The sequence below is a fragment of the Chlamydotis macqueenii genome, chromosome 4, assembly GCF_036417535.1.
Source record: "Chlamydotis macqueenii isolate bChlMac1 chromosome 4, bChlMac1.mat, whole genome shotgun sequence".
Lineage (NCBI taxonomy): Eukaryota > Metazoa > Chordata > Aves > Otidiformes > Otididae > Chlamydotis > Chlamydotis macqueenii.
In genome coordinates, this window is record NC_141559.1 from 25,300,313 (window position 1) to 25,315,385 (window position 15,073).

At 42.3% G+C, this 15,073-nt stretch overlaps 1 protein-coding gene across 2 annotated transcripts in view; it reads right to left on the minus strand.

Annotated features, from left to right (window-relative positions):
- Nucleotides 1-15,073, minus strand: part of MCUB (mitochondrial calcium uniporter dominant negative subunit beta) — a 56,398-nt gene that overhangs the window by 3,999 nt on the left and 37,326 nt on the right. The window contains exons 1-4 of one of the 2 annotated variants that reach the window (XM_086746612.1): nucleotides 10,508-10,610; nucleotides 6,657-6,735; nucleotides 5,808-5,978; nucleotides 49-153 (exon numbers count right to left, since the gene is read on the minus strand). In XM_086746612.1, coding sequence (XP_086602738.1) covers nucleotides 49-153; nucleotides 5,808-5,978; nucleotides 6,657-6,675 — 295 coding nt within the window. In that variant the 5' untranslated portion in view covers nucleotides 6,676-6,735; nucleotides 10,508-10,610. Of the gene's footprint in view, nucleotides 1-48; nucleotides 154-5,807; nucleotides 5,979-6,656; nucleotides 6,736-10,507; nucleotides 10,611-15,073 lie in introns of those variants that run through there. The other variant, XM_086746610.1, reaches the window with a different exon arrangement.

Below are 15,073 nucleotides of genomic sequence, written 5' to 3' on the forward strand. Positions count from 1 at the left end.
TTCACTAGGTGAAGTAAGATAATCAGAGTTATTAAGCATCGCTCTTACCTTTTACAGGAGGTGACACACTGTATGCTGTGTTGTTGATAACAAGCTTAAAGTCATTCATCAATAAGATCTCCATCAAGGTTGCATCAGAGACCTTGCTACCATCTGCAGAAGAAAGATTTAAGTTCTAAATCATTTATCATATGGAATCTTAAACATTAGCCGATATCCCTTTGGAAAGTGCTAGAGTTCTTTATTAATAATGTTTGGAAGGGAACTGTACTTCTAGTAAAACTGGTAACTGATACTAAAAAGTAAGGAGGAACACATCAACGCGGAGTGTGCATCTGAATCCATTCTCTAGCAATGTCATTCAGACTCGCCACTAGTATCAGCAGACTTGCATTTTCTTGTGTTACAATTATGACCCACTGGCAAGGGGAGGGCAGAAGAAAAGTATTGCATAAACCATAATGAATTGCAACATAAAGATCTGCACTTTTGTTTCTTCATCCACACGCAAGTTTGCATCTTCACTAGGACAAAGCATTTTGGGAAATTAAAAGACCTTCAAAGCCTCATGTTCAGTTATAGATTTATGTATTTCTTTAAACAAGCTCTTCTAGTCAAAAGGAGCAATTCTTCTGAGTAGCGATATTCAGATGTTTATTAGTGGTACTTGCAATCACTCTGTTTCAATATCAGTTGTGACTGGAAGTTAAAAAGTAGATAGCTAGACTGTCCAGTAGAAGGCAGACCAGGAGCCAAAGAGGCATTAGTCTAAAAAGCTCTGGAGAACCCTTTTCTACTTTTCTTTTTTATGCAAAAATGTACATGAATGCTACCCCATAGGCAACACAGAGAAAAAAAAAATATTTTTTTAATATCAGAGACAAGGGGGCAACGGTGATGTTCAATCAGGAAAGCTGGTTGTTGAAGATTTTATCCTGCTTTTATATTTATTCCTTCTTTTAATTCTCTCTCTACCATTTTTCTTTGCCAAAGGCCCTTTCACCAAATAGGCAGTATCTGTGTCTGCCTAGGGCTTAGAAAAGATTTGCCACTGGTAGACAGACCACAACTTCAATATATGAAGAAGCTCTCATCCAACAGCATGGACACATTGCAGCTCTTCCCAGCGCGTTCTTAACACAGCAGATCTTACAAGATTAGTACTGTGGCAACATTGCTGATTTCCTGAACAAAAGAAAAAATAGCTGCATCCAGATGAGAAATGGATTCCTTCCTATGTTTCTTTAGATTCAGATTACAAATTAGGTAAAATTTTTTTACAGTGAGGGTGGTAGAACACCAGAACAGGTTGCCCAGAGAGGTTCTTGATGTCCCATATTTGGAAACATTCAAGGCCAGGTTGGATGGGGCTCTGAGCAACCTGATCTGGTTGGAGATGTCCCTGTTCTTTGCAGGGGATTTGGACTAGATGACCTTTAAAGGTCCCTTCCAACCCTAACTCTTCTACGATTCTATTTTACATTCAATACACAAAGGCAGATGTAATCTAAAATCTCTGCTGAAATGTAAAAGATCTGTTTTGTCCCATCTCTGCTTTTTCTTTCCCTGTTTAAAGGGGCTTGAAGTTTGTAAATAAATTCTTTTCTTCAGTATATCACTATTCTTCCTGCCTGCTGGCTTTCATGTCTCCATTTCACCATCCACCACACCTCACCGCAGCTAAGACACAAAGGAACACATCACATCCCACAGCAAGCTGAAGACACTAAAAAGGAGCTCCCAAGAGTCATTAGCAGCAACATGTAATGGTGGATCCTCAGAGCTCTCACTGGCCCAAGTCCAGCAGATCCTAGAGCCATCCAGTAAAACCAGCCCACACAGGGGGTTCAGGTGGCCCAAGAACCCCTGGAGCTGCACACCATTGCTACCGGACACATTGCTGTGGCATGGGGGGTTCAAAAGCCACAAAGCAGCTGCTCCATGGTAGCTGTTTGACCTGGTCTCCATTTCCTCTGCACAAAAAACCGGGCATCTTCCCCTGCCCCTGCCAAGAGGTGGGCAGCAGCAGAAAACAGCAGCTTTACTGCCGAGATGAATAATGATCAGGCTACAAAATATGAAGGTTTTTGTATGCAAATATTTGTCACAGTGCTACTGCCCCAGCTCCTCCATTTGTCCCCACATGCCCACTACAGAAAGGCACTCCACACCTGCAATTATTTATTCACTGGAGCTCTGTTCTCAGGCCCCATCTGCTGAGGCTGAAACTACTGAACCCCATGAGCTAACACACCAGCTGGCTCCCCGACCCACTCTCTGTGGGTAGCAAAGCAAATCTTCAATCCACTTTAAATCCACTTTCAACCCAAAATCTGAAATTTTAATGTGCCCATCCACTCCTTTCTTTTTTTCTCTTTTTTTTTTTTCTTTTCCACAGTGTAATAAAACATCAAAGCTCATTTGCATTTAAATTATTAAGGTGACGTTTATAAAGTGACATTTAAGGAAAAAATGCTTTTCAAAAGAAGTACCAGACAGGCTTTTTGTTCTGGATCTGATAAAACACCGATTTATTAACCTGTCCAACCTTTAATTAACTGGAAAGCAGAAAAGTTTCAGGGGAAGGGAGGTGTTTTGTTTTAGAAAATTTCACACAGGCTTTCAGCAAAAGGCTACTTTCCTTCCTATACCTAAGCACAAGTGTTCAAATGCGGACTAAGGGCCATTTTCTATCTACAAAAGTTTTGCAGGACCAAAATCAAATCCACAGAAAAATAAAGTGAGTCATCATACATAGCACTAATGCTCCCAATTAAAGGTTGGGTTTCATTTAATGGCTAAATGACACAGAAGAAGTGACTGCACTAAATCAGGGCTTCGTAATTTTTCTTTAATAATAAATGTTTAAATTCAACACCCAGTACTTGACCAATAGTTTCTCCTTCCAGTATCAGTTTCCTAATAAATTAAACATCTAAGCTGTTCTCTAACACTACAATTACCCAGCATTTGAAAAATACAGAGCAGAGAACTGTTTAACAGTCATTGTTTTAATCAAAGTGGACCATGTTTCTATTTCTAAGTGGAGAGGGCAGTGTTAAACAGATGAGGTGAGGTGAAAACGACCCAAATTCCTTTCCACTTTGGAACCTGCTGCTGGTCCAAAAATGCCAGACTTGTAGGTTTCTTATAGAAATTATCTTATGCTTCACAAGTGACCGATATTTGCACTGAAGCAGAATGAGTAGTTAGCTTTTGCTGACATACCACAGAAGAATGGAATTCAGCAATGAATCACAAATATCTGTCATGGATGTCTCTGCACAGACAGCAGTACTCAGAGGCTGACTGTTTGCTACTGCATCTTCTTGGCTAGCCCTGCCCCTCCCCACTAAAAAATCTTTTCTAGGGAAAACTTCCATGTTAAGGGGAATACAAACTGCTGACAGCAACCATTTGTTACAGTGGCTTCTGAAGATCTAAGAGTCTCTTGCAAAATTTACTTTCTCAAGAGAATTTTCTACCTTTTCTGCCTAACAGACATAGCATTAAAAAAAAACCAAACAAACAAAAACAAAAAAAAAACCAAACCAATCAACCCCAATGTTCCTGTGTACATGAAGCTCATACACACACTGGGATCCACACAGATCACAATCTCCATTGCTCTAGAAAGTATAAATATATTGTTCTGTGGGGTAGAGCTCCTTCTATCACAAGGTGACCTGCTTAGTGGATGGGGGAAAGGCTGTGGATGTTGTTTACCTGGACTTTAGTAAAGCCTTTGACACAGTTTCCCACAGCATTCTCCTGGAGAAACTGTCTGCTCATGGCCTGGACTGGTGTACTCTTTGCTGGGTAAAAAACTGGCTGGATGGCCGGGCCCAGAGAGTTGTGGTGAATGGAGCTAAATCCAGCTGGCGGCCGATCACAAGCGGTGTTCCCCAGGGCTCAGTGCTGGGACCAGTTCTGTTTAATCTCTCTGTCAATGATCTGGATGAGGGGATCGAGTGCACCCTCAGTGAGTTTACAGAACACCACCAAGTTGGGTGGGAGTGTCAATTTGCTCAAGAGCAGGAAGGCCCTGCAGAGGGATCTGGACAGGCTGAATCAATGGGCTGAGGTGAACTGCATGGGATTCAAATGGCCAAGTGCCAGGTCCTGCACTTGGGTCACAAAAACCCCATGCAACACTACAGGCTTGGGGAAGAGCGCCTGGAAAGCTGCCCAGCAGAAGAGGTCCTGGGAGTGTTGGTCACTTGATCACTTCCCTAGCCAGCAGGACCAGGGAAGTGACTGTGCCCCCATACTCAGCACTGGTGAGGCTGCACCTCAAATACTGTGTTCAGTTTTGGGCCCCTCAGTACAAGAAAGACATCGAGATGCTGGAGCATGTCCAGAGAAGGGCAATGAAGTTGGTGAAGGGTCTGGAGCACAAGTCTTCTGAGGAGTGGCTGAGGGAACTGAGGTTGTTCAGTCTGGAGAAGAGAAGGCTGAGGGGAGACCTCATTGCTCTCTACAACTACCTGAGAGGAAGCTGTAGCGAGGTGGATGTTGGTCTCTTCTCCCAAGTAACAAGGGGCAGGACGAGAGAAAATGGCCTCAAGTTGCACCAGGGGATGTCTAGATTGGATATTGGGAAAAAATTATTCACTGAAAGGTTGTCAAGCATTGAAACAGGCTGCCCAGAGAAGTGGTTGAGTCACCATCCCTGGTGATATTTAAAAGAGGTGTAGATGTGGTGCTTAGGGAAATGGTTTAGTGGTGTGCTAAGTTAATGGTTGGACTTGATGATATTAAAGATTTTTTACAACCTAAATGATTCTATGATTCTACTATTCTAGGGGGATGAGAGGGGAAAGGAAGAAATATATGCTTTTAATTAGCCAAATTCAAGTACCTATTCTACCAGATTCAGACAAGAAAGCTACGTCTCAGTTCTACTTTTGAGACCAAGTCCTTCTCTAGGACCAGGAAAGGGGTTGCAAGACTATTCAGAGTTGCTGTGGAAAAACTACAAAGCACCGCCAAAATACAAACGAAGTTGTCTTGGAAATAAAATGAAAAACCAGTTTGACTAACTGTTAGCTTTTATCAACCAGCAGACCAAAGAGACAAAACGCATGAAAACAGTGAGCAGAGCTTGAGAAAATTACCTGAAGACTTGGAACAATGGGATAAACAGTATGCTACAAGGAGGAAAGACCACATCAGTGCTAACATATCAGTATAGCTTTTTCTTTTCAACCAAAGGGCCCCGAAGTACTGTACTTCAGCTGATGAATGAAACCTCCCAAAAAGCTGCACACAGTGTATTACTGTGTTTCAGAGAGTGCAGTGTGTACCACTGCACACACTATCTGGTTGCTTAGGTCTTAGTAAATTTTCCATATGGGTTCAAGTTTGTAGTGAGGCAAATGGATTCTTCCAGCTCTGGGTGACACTGAACAACTGGCAGACACCACATTCAAAAGCCCCACTGGTTGTCTTCAAAGAATGATCATGAAGGACAAGGAAAGAAAAAGATATCAAGGAAATCAGAAGAGAGATACTTATTTAAAGATAGCACCACAAAGAGAAGCTACCTGAAAAAGATAATAGAGGACACTACTGGGATATAGGGAAGGTTACAGTACTATGTTCAATTTTGCATTTTTGATCAGCCTTTCCAAGAGGACTCAGATATTAAATCTGAAACACCAATAAACCCCAGAAGCATTCAGGAACTACCTGAACAGCAACAATGTTAAATCTGACAGAGAACTGAACTCATACTTGAGGAGATAAGTACAGTCCATTTGAAAAGGAATGTGTTCATTTTGAGTAACAACAGAAATATAAGATACCTGTTGTAAAGACTTCCGCCCTCTCAATTCCTTTATCTTCCTTCTGCACATCCTGCAGGAATGCCCCTACGGTGGTCACCATAGGCTTAACAGTGAACCAACAGCGTTCACTTCTTGTGGGCAGCGTCAGAGTTATCACAGGAAGACCATGTCTGTAATTAATAGTTACTCCTGGGAGGGGAAGGGGAGAAAGACTAAATGAAAAAGTCATACTGTAAGTTGTAGTTTAATTTTAAAGCTGTTTTTTTTAAAACACAAAGTCATAGTATCATAGAATCATAGAACAGTTAGGGTTGGAAGGGACCTTTAAAAGTCATCTAGTCCAACCCCCCTGCAAGGAGCAGGGACATCTCCAACCAGATCAGGTTGCTCAGAGCTTCATCTAACCTGGCCTGGAATATTTCCAGGGATGGGGCATCCACCACCTCTCTGGGCAACCTGTGCCAGTGTTACACCACCGTCATTGTAAAAACATATTTTCCTTATATTCAGTCTGAATCTGCTTCCTTCTATTTTACAACTGGCCCTCCTAAAGACTTTCTCCCCATCTTTCCTGTAGGCCCTCTTTAGGTACTGGAAAGCTGCTATAAGGTCTCCCCAGAGTGTTCTCTTCACCAGGCTGAACAGCCCCAACTCTCTCAGCCTGTCCTCATAGAAGATGAATAAACAAAACCATTTAAAGCATTCTAGATTTCTTTAATGAATATAGTACTTCTATTTCTGGGGGGGAAAATAAATAAATAAATAAATAGAACATGCAACTAATGTCATCTGACTGTACTCCCACAAAATAAATGAAAAGCTTGTTGACATTAATGGGAAGGGTGAAAACCTGCTGGGATCACTTACCATCAGATGGAACGGGCATGCTGTAAGGCGCTGCTCCTCCCTGGCCTCCCTGCACATGGGCAGGTCCCCACAGCCGCACCTGCAGCAGACAGACAGGGAGCTTGCTGTAGAGAGGTTAGGATGCAAAGTCCACCTGGCAGCAGGACCGAGCCTGTCACAGGGATCTGCTTCCGTGTGATCTGATAGCAGAGGTGTCCTCCTGAAGAAAAACCCCTTGCTTACCGATTTCTGTTTAGAAGATGGAACCATCCTTATAGAAAGCATAAATGTTGCCAGCAGTATTAAGATACTGCCTATAGTCTAACTTTTAAATAACTCAAGGGAAAATGGAAAGTGGAAGGAAAGAAAGGAAAAAAAAATGCAGTGTTTCTGAAGTGCTTCATTCAACTCTTACAATAAACCCTCTCCTCTACCCTCAAAGCAGCAGCTTGAAAGATCTCTGCATCATGGTGCCTGAAGGCAGAGGTGTTCTGCATCAGTTCAGAGTCCACAGTGTAACTTAAAACAGTGTGCATGGTTTCAGTGACGTCTTTTACTGCTAATCATAAACAGAATGGCACTCTTCATAATCTCAAATAAAATAAAAGCCAAATGCAGACTGAGGTCGCTCCTCTTTGCTTCATAATTATATATCATAGTCCAAAAGTTAACTGTTGACATTCATGGTGTTAAAAGACAATAACAACAACGTGGCTTGCCAAAATATGGAAGATATTTTATCTTTTAAATCTGAATATCTGTTTCAATTTCAGCTGAGATGCTGCTGCAACTAAGAACAGCACCAGCCTCTGGTCCGACATCGAAGGAGACAGACCCAGATGCAAGAAGTATGCCCTACACCCTTGGGACAGTGCTGACAGTGGGTTTTTGAACCTGCATGGTTCATGCTCCCAAGCCCATCCCTTCCAGGGGCATTGGTGAGAACCATCAAGATGCTTCAACATGGCCATGTCAAAACAGAAGACAAACTGCTCTGATTACACCCATGTACTTAAAGCAGGCCAGCCATGCTGTGGAAGATGCAATTACTCCAACACAAAAGTACTCTGCCTTGTGCCTCTCTGCACAAGGAGAGGAACAATTTTATTGCAGTGACTCCCTCAAAGCAGGCATTACTGCTATAAATTAAGCGTAATAGGCAGGAGTGGGAAGGGAAATCACATCCCTGACTAAGCTGGTTACAAAAATTGTGTGTGGGCTGGATCAAGGCATGGGGTTTGAAATATGATATCTGGGGGAAGTGGAAAACAATATGGGGAGAGATGACAAGGACTGGTTCTCCCTCTAGTGAGCTTTATAGCTCACCTTTCTGAAGGCCACAACATTTCACAGTCTGCAAGCTGATCTCCTTCAACAAGGCAGGAAAGGAAAGCGACAAATGCAAGAGGCCTCTGCCCATTCACTACGCCAACCACTGCTCACCACATTCATGTGATTTACTTGTTTTTAAAGAATCATAAGCTTGATCGTCTGGATAGGAATATCCTAATATCCTAATAGGTTAAATAAAGAATTCACCTATGTTTCAAAGATGCTGATCTTGCCCCAGCTTTCTACCTGGAACAAGCACTTTTCAGGATTTGAAGAAATTAAAACAAATCACACTGGTAGTTTCCAACACTGAGAAATTTGTGTATTGTAATCTTCAGGCATCAAAGGCACTCAGAAAGCTAGACTAAATAGCAAAATACCTTAAACACAAGAGCACTGTCAAAAAAAAAAAAAAAAAAAAGTAGACACTAGGAGTGGAGGAACGCCAAATGGCCACCCAGAGCTAGGACACGAGTGGTAACTTGCTTGTTTCTCCAGCAGAGCAAGAGACTTGCCCTGGAGCAGAGCAGGGCACACAGCGCAGCTCACCAGTTCTCACCCCATCTACGGCAGGCATCTACAGCCACAAACATTCAGAAATACACAGCCCAGCAGTAAGGAGACAACATTCAACATGCGATCTGTTTTTCCACAATCACAGAATTGTTTATGTTGGAAGAGATCTCAAAGTTCATCTAGTTCCAACTCCCCTGCCATGGGCAGAGATACTGTCCAGTAGATCAGGTTGCTCATAGCCCTCTTTTGGTGAATTTGAGTATCTACTTTGCTTATGAAAGAAACAATGTATTCAACAATTAACACATACTAATATATTAAAATATTTAGATCTATTAAATATATTAAGTTAAAAATATTTATTATATTAAATTCCATTTATTGGAATAAGATCTTTAAGATATTTGATTGGATTGTTCTTTAGACTTTGACATTTATCATTCATGATCCATGGAAAAGAATCTCTATATACTGAAGCTTTTTTTTTTTTTAGACTGTCTGTTAATGCAGGCCACCCATAAAATCACCTGCAAAGAATATGTGAAGTAGAAGAGAAGCAAAAGCCACTGAGCCATGGAGTTGAACTGAGTTCCAAGTAATAAATTCTTTCTATACAAGTTCTAGGTTGATTAGCTGGGAAGCATGAAGGGACGAGTTACCTTTCTCCCTATGTTTCCAGTTATATCTCCAGTTATAGTGATGTTATTAAACCATTATCTTGTGCCCTACAGCCAAATCCCTGTGCCCCTTTTGAGGCACTTGGAACAACCCCTACCCTGCCACTGCAACAGAAATGAAGTCGGCGACCACCACAGCTAAAAGGAAGACTTGAACTACGGGACCAAACCAATGAGATTGCCCTCATAGTAACATCAGTGAGAGCCAGAACAGCAGGAATGTACCCTGAATTAACTGCATCACAACTTTAACTTTGAGATACTGTAAGGAGAGACGCATACTACTAACTCTAATAGCAGAGAAGTTGCCACTGTTGAAGTCAGAGTGGAAATTTCAACGATCTGGTTTACAGCACAGCTTTAATGTAGCAGCATAACTGAGCTGGAAAACTAAGCAGCCAGACATTGGGGTGGGAGAGACAGAAATAGCAATACTGCATTTTTCACTTTTGACAGTGGCAAACCACTGAACCTACCTAGGTTGTGTTTTCTGGAGTTAGCTGTTGCAAACAAGCAATCTCTTACAATGTGGAGTGGCTGTTGCTGCAAACTTAAACTCAAATTTATGTGTGACCAGTTATGTGCAAAAATTGATATCATCACCAGTAGACGAGGTGGCATGAAAGCCTCTGATCTTCCTCAGCACTGCATATGCAAATAGAAACCTCATCAGGAATCATAATTTCTGTTTGGTGGAAAACTGTGATGTGGGTGGGAAGGGAGAGAGCAAGAAGTAAAAATATTTTTCTCATGAAAAAGTGATCTTGAAGAAGGAAATCCACAAAAAGATGTCATTAGGAGACTTTCTGAATTATTATATTTGACATTTAGTTGATTTATTTCATTTTGACTTGCCATACAAAAAATGTTGTAAAAAATCTGAATCAAAACACAGCTAGCCAACAATCATATATTTGAAACTTTGCTTATATAAATCTCAGAAGATTCGGCAGTCTTGGTTTGTAATTTCAACAGCAAAAATAATGTTATACTCCTTCAACATTCAAGTCCCTATTAATTTGCATTTGTGCAGTGGAAAGCTTTTCATTTCAGCTAAAAGATACAGTCAGCTCAACTCTGCACTCTGTCTGTGCTCTTCTTGAAGTGTTATGCAATACTGGAACTGAAGTATTATATTCCTCCAGTGTGGGATGCTGTCGATAATGCCTCATGTCAAACTCATAAGCAGCCTTCACAAAAAACTATTACCACAGACTCTTACTATGAATGCTATGGTCTCCCATACTTCCTCCCATATAATTTCCTTCCTTCCAATACAATGATAAGAATCTGAAAAAAAACCCATAGCAATAAAACACACTACTCCACTAAGCACAAGCTTTTTACCTGTATTTAATTACACTGCAGCACACACTCTAATTAAAATGTATCTTGCAACGTGCTTTTCAACAGTCACGCAATGTTCCAGTTTTTCCCTCAGCAAGAGAGGAGAGCTCAGTCCTGAAGTCCTCATCCAACACCTCCCTTCGCACGGCTGCAGCAGAGGGACTGGGAGAAAGGAACAGAAGGGAGAAAAATAATTGGGGAAACTAGTACTTGCAATGCCTAAAAATAAATTTTGGGACCTCTGTTTCTAAGTGTTACTAGACAAGCCAACATCACTGGTATGCATCGCTCTCCCCATGTGCTGATCTTGCCCAGTCTGTGAAGGATAGGGCAAGACACTAGCTAAATAGCTTTTTATATTTTCCATATTGACATATATGTTTTTCTATCTCTAATAAACACACCTAGAAGTTCTCTGCATATGAATGATGTTGACTCATGTTTGATTCTTCAAGGGAAACAAACCAAGCAATTAATTAGTTATGGAGTAACAAACTGCAATTTCAGAATAAACCATCTACAGACATTTCATTTAAAACCAAGGGAAGAAGGAAAAAAAAGCAGGTGCTGTCATAGTCTACTAAGTTTGCAGAACTCACACAACCAAGATTACCAAAAATGAATGAGTATTTAGACCAAGTTTACAATAACTACACGTAAGATATTTCCCTTTTTAAAACGAGTCACCAAGGCCATTTTGTAGATACCTGCTGTTAAATTTCTGTGCTGTTTTTATAAGCAATCCCACATGAGCAGGAAAATAAGAAATCAGGAGCCCTAATATCCATCTAGAACCATCTTACAAGCTCCCATTTGAGCTACAGAAACACTGTCTCTCTCATTAACTTTTCAGTAATTTGTCTTGGTTACACTGAAAGGATTTTCATTGCTTCTTCACTGGTCTGAGAATGGATTTAGACGATCATGCAACAACAGCCTCAACACAAACAGCAGTTTCAAGGCACAGTGCTCAGATTTAGCAACATCCTCTGGAAACCCAGCTTAAACAAACAAAAACCCTGCAATAGACACATCACTCATTCTGCCGTAATACCCCTTTATCCAGAAAAGGGTTTCAGCCAGGGAAGATACTTCTGACACTTGGGAGTATTCCAGATATATTTCCCTTTCCTTCGGGGGAGGGGGAGAGAGAGAGAGAGAACAGATCTTCATATCTTCCTGAGACACAGCTTTCCTGTCTCAATACAGACCATGTGCTGAATACCTTCTCCCAGCTCCTCCACAGGGCGCTAGAAGAACTGCACTGCAACATTTACATTTCAACCCTGCAGCTTATTCAAAATCCACAGTATTTTTAACACCTTCCTCAGTACAAATCAAAGTTTAAAAAAAGTAATCAAGAGGTTTCTTGCAGCAAAGCAGCAGTTTCAACATGAGTATGCATGTTCCAGTCATCTTGAAGAAGCAAGAGCAATACAGCATTCACGTGGCTTTCCTTCAAAACTCACTTGTCTTACAGCACTGAAAAAAAAAAAAAAGTTTGGTTTCCCATGCCTGTTGTTTTTTGGGTCTTTATCATCCCTGATGACTTTTCATTCCCTGCCTCTGCTCAAGTTCCAAGAACAGTTGGCACTAAATTTAAGCAGCCAAACACTACCAATGATCAAAGTGACAGCTGTGATGAGAAGCACATCTTGACGACTAGCCACCAAGAACCCCTTTTACGAAGGCTGGTCAAATCCACCACTGCAGCATGGCTTCACCAGGGAGACCTTCCACCCAGCCTCTGCTGAGCAAGCACACACCCTCCGCTTGACTTCTGCTCACTGTTCCTTTGTGCTATCTCGCCCACTCCTTGCCCAAACTCTTCCTCCACCCACACACATGCACACTCCCCTTCCACTCAGCGTACGCAGGTAGGGGAGAGAAGCTGTTACACAGCCCCTGCAAGTCATGGATGATCACAGGGGGCAAAGTCCCTCTTCTCACATCGTATGCCACTGAGGTCATCTGAACCTCCACCTGGCAGATGAGGATGCAGAGCTCCAAGTATTTAGGGAAACACCTGGATTTGCATTCATAATGGTTTTATAAGCCATAAAATAGATGCAGAAAACACTGACATCTAAAGCAGGCTGAAACTAAGCCTCACCCTCCTCTATCCAACAGCATGATTTCAGTAACAGTGACCCTCACTGGAAAGAAGCAACACCACAAAACGCGGAGGAGATGAGAAGGATGAACGCCAGCTGACGTCTTCTGCCTGCAGTGTCATCTGGGCACTACTCTGACGGTACAGATAATCCTCACTTCTCAAAGCAAGCAAACTTCCAAGCAAGCATAAGAACAGGCCTAAAAAACCAAGACAAATACACAAGCCAAGTGCATTGTTAGGAGGAACACCAAGAACTGTGTCATTATTTTATCAAACCTTCTTCTCCTTCCCTTCCTACAAAGAGAAGCAGATCTAAAGTCTCCTGTGAGTCTAAGGTTTTAAAGTACTGGAAGTATCGCATCTTCACCCCGTTTCAATAAAGCCTAGCTGTCTGAAAGTTGCTGTTATTCCCAACCTACTTTATTTTCAGAATGGAAGATGGGATGCAACTAGAAGGAAGTTTGCAAATCAAAGAGGGAGGTATTATAGCATAAAAATGTATTTGTGCTTTATCAAAAGCAAAAGCAAGCCTACATTTGAGAGATGTGCTATCTGTTCCCCAATGACAGTCTTGGTCACGACATCCTTCTCTCTAAACTAGAGAGACATGGGTTTGATGGACGGACCACTTGGTGGATAAGGAGTTGGCTGGACGGCCGCACTCAGAGAGTGGTGGTCAACGGCTCAATGTCCATGTGGAGACCAGTCACGAGTGGCGTCCCTCAGGGGTCCGTGCTGGGCCCGGCCCTGTTCAACATCTTTGTCGGCAACATGGACAGTGGGATAGAGTGCACCCTCAGCAAGTTCACCAACGACACCAAGTTGTGTGGTGCCGTCGACACGCTGGAAGGGAGGGATGCCATCCAGAGGGACCTTGACAGGCTGGAGAGGTGGGCCCATGCCAACCTCATGAAGTTCAACCAGGCCAAGTGCAAGGTCCTGCACCTGGGTCATGGCAATCCCAGGCACAAATACAGGCTGGGCGGGGAATGGATTGAGAGCAGCCCTGAGGAGAAGGACTTGGGAGTGCTGGTGGACGAGAAGCTTAACATGAGCAGGCAATGCGCCCTTGCAGCCCAGAAGGCCAACAGCATCCTGGGCTGCATCAAGAGGAGTGTGGCCAGCAGGTCGAGGGAGGTGATTCTCCCCCTCTACTCTGCCCTGGAGAGACCCCACCTGGAGTACTGTGTCCAGTTCTGGAGCCCCCAACACAAGAAGGACATGGACCAGTTGGAGAAGGTCCAGAGGGGGGCCACGAAGACGATAAAAGGGATGGAGCACCTCTCTTATGAGGACAGTCTGAGAGAGTTGGGGCTGTTCAGCCTGGAGAAGAGAAGGCTCCAGGGAGACCTGATAGCGGTCTTCCAGTACCTCAAGGGGGCCTACAAGAAAGATGGGGAAAGGCTGTTTAGTAGGGCCTGTTACGATAGGACAAGAGGTAATGGTTTTAAAATAGAGGGGGGTAGATTTAGATTAGAAATTAGGAAAAAATTTTATACGATGCGAGTTATAGAACACTGGAACAGGTTGCCCAGAAAGGTGTTGGAGGCCCCATCCCTGGAAACGTTCAAGGGCAGGCTGGATGAGGCTCTGAGCAACCTGACCTAGTCAGGGATGTCCCTGCTCCTTGCAGGGGGGTTGGACTAGATGACCTTTGAGGGTCCCTTCCAACCCTAACCATTCTATGATTCTATGATTCTATGATTAATTTGTCAGCACAGACAGGATTTTTAATTTGTCCCACAGAATGGATCTTTGCTTTTGTGCTGTGCCTTCTTGGACATTGCAAAATTTTCCTTTAAAGGTAACAAGAGTGACTTTGCTTTTGAAAATATGCTTATAGTGTATCTCATTAGATAAGAAAATGGGCTTCTTTTCATATGCAGGTCTTAGAAAGAGTTATCTTAATGTATGCAGTTGCTTTCGTATCTCTCTCAAAAGAAAACCACTCAAATGCATCTGTAGGAATAACACTAATTTTTCAAATTGTCAGCCAAGAAAAAGCTTGTTTAAATTTCAGCTGAAACGAGATAACAAAAGAGAGATAAGGATTCAAAGTCAGATGAATGCACTTACAGGTTTACCAAAGTTACAACCAACTATAGCTTGTGTCTCACTGAGCTTCTCAGATTGAAAGCAGTGGGCAGATTGTGGCATGCAGGAAAAAGATGATGTAACTCAGAAAATAGAACTGCTTGTCAACATTTTCATTTAGAATGGACACTTCTATTTACAATATCAATAACCCCACCCTCCCAACAACAACCACCACCGCTCAGGTTTCTTTTACATCTGCAAGGATGCACTTTGTAATTTTTATGATTCTTGTTTTCCCAGGCTTTTCTTTACTCAACTGTGCAAATTTCAAATGCCTTAAGGTATTTACAGCCTGGCTATAAAAAAAGAGTGCACCTGGGAAATTTGATTGACTCAGGACTTAGAATTAGTAG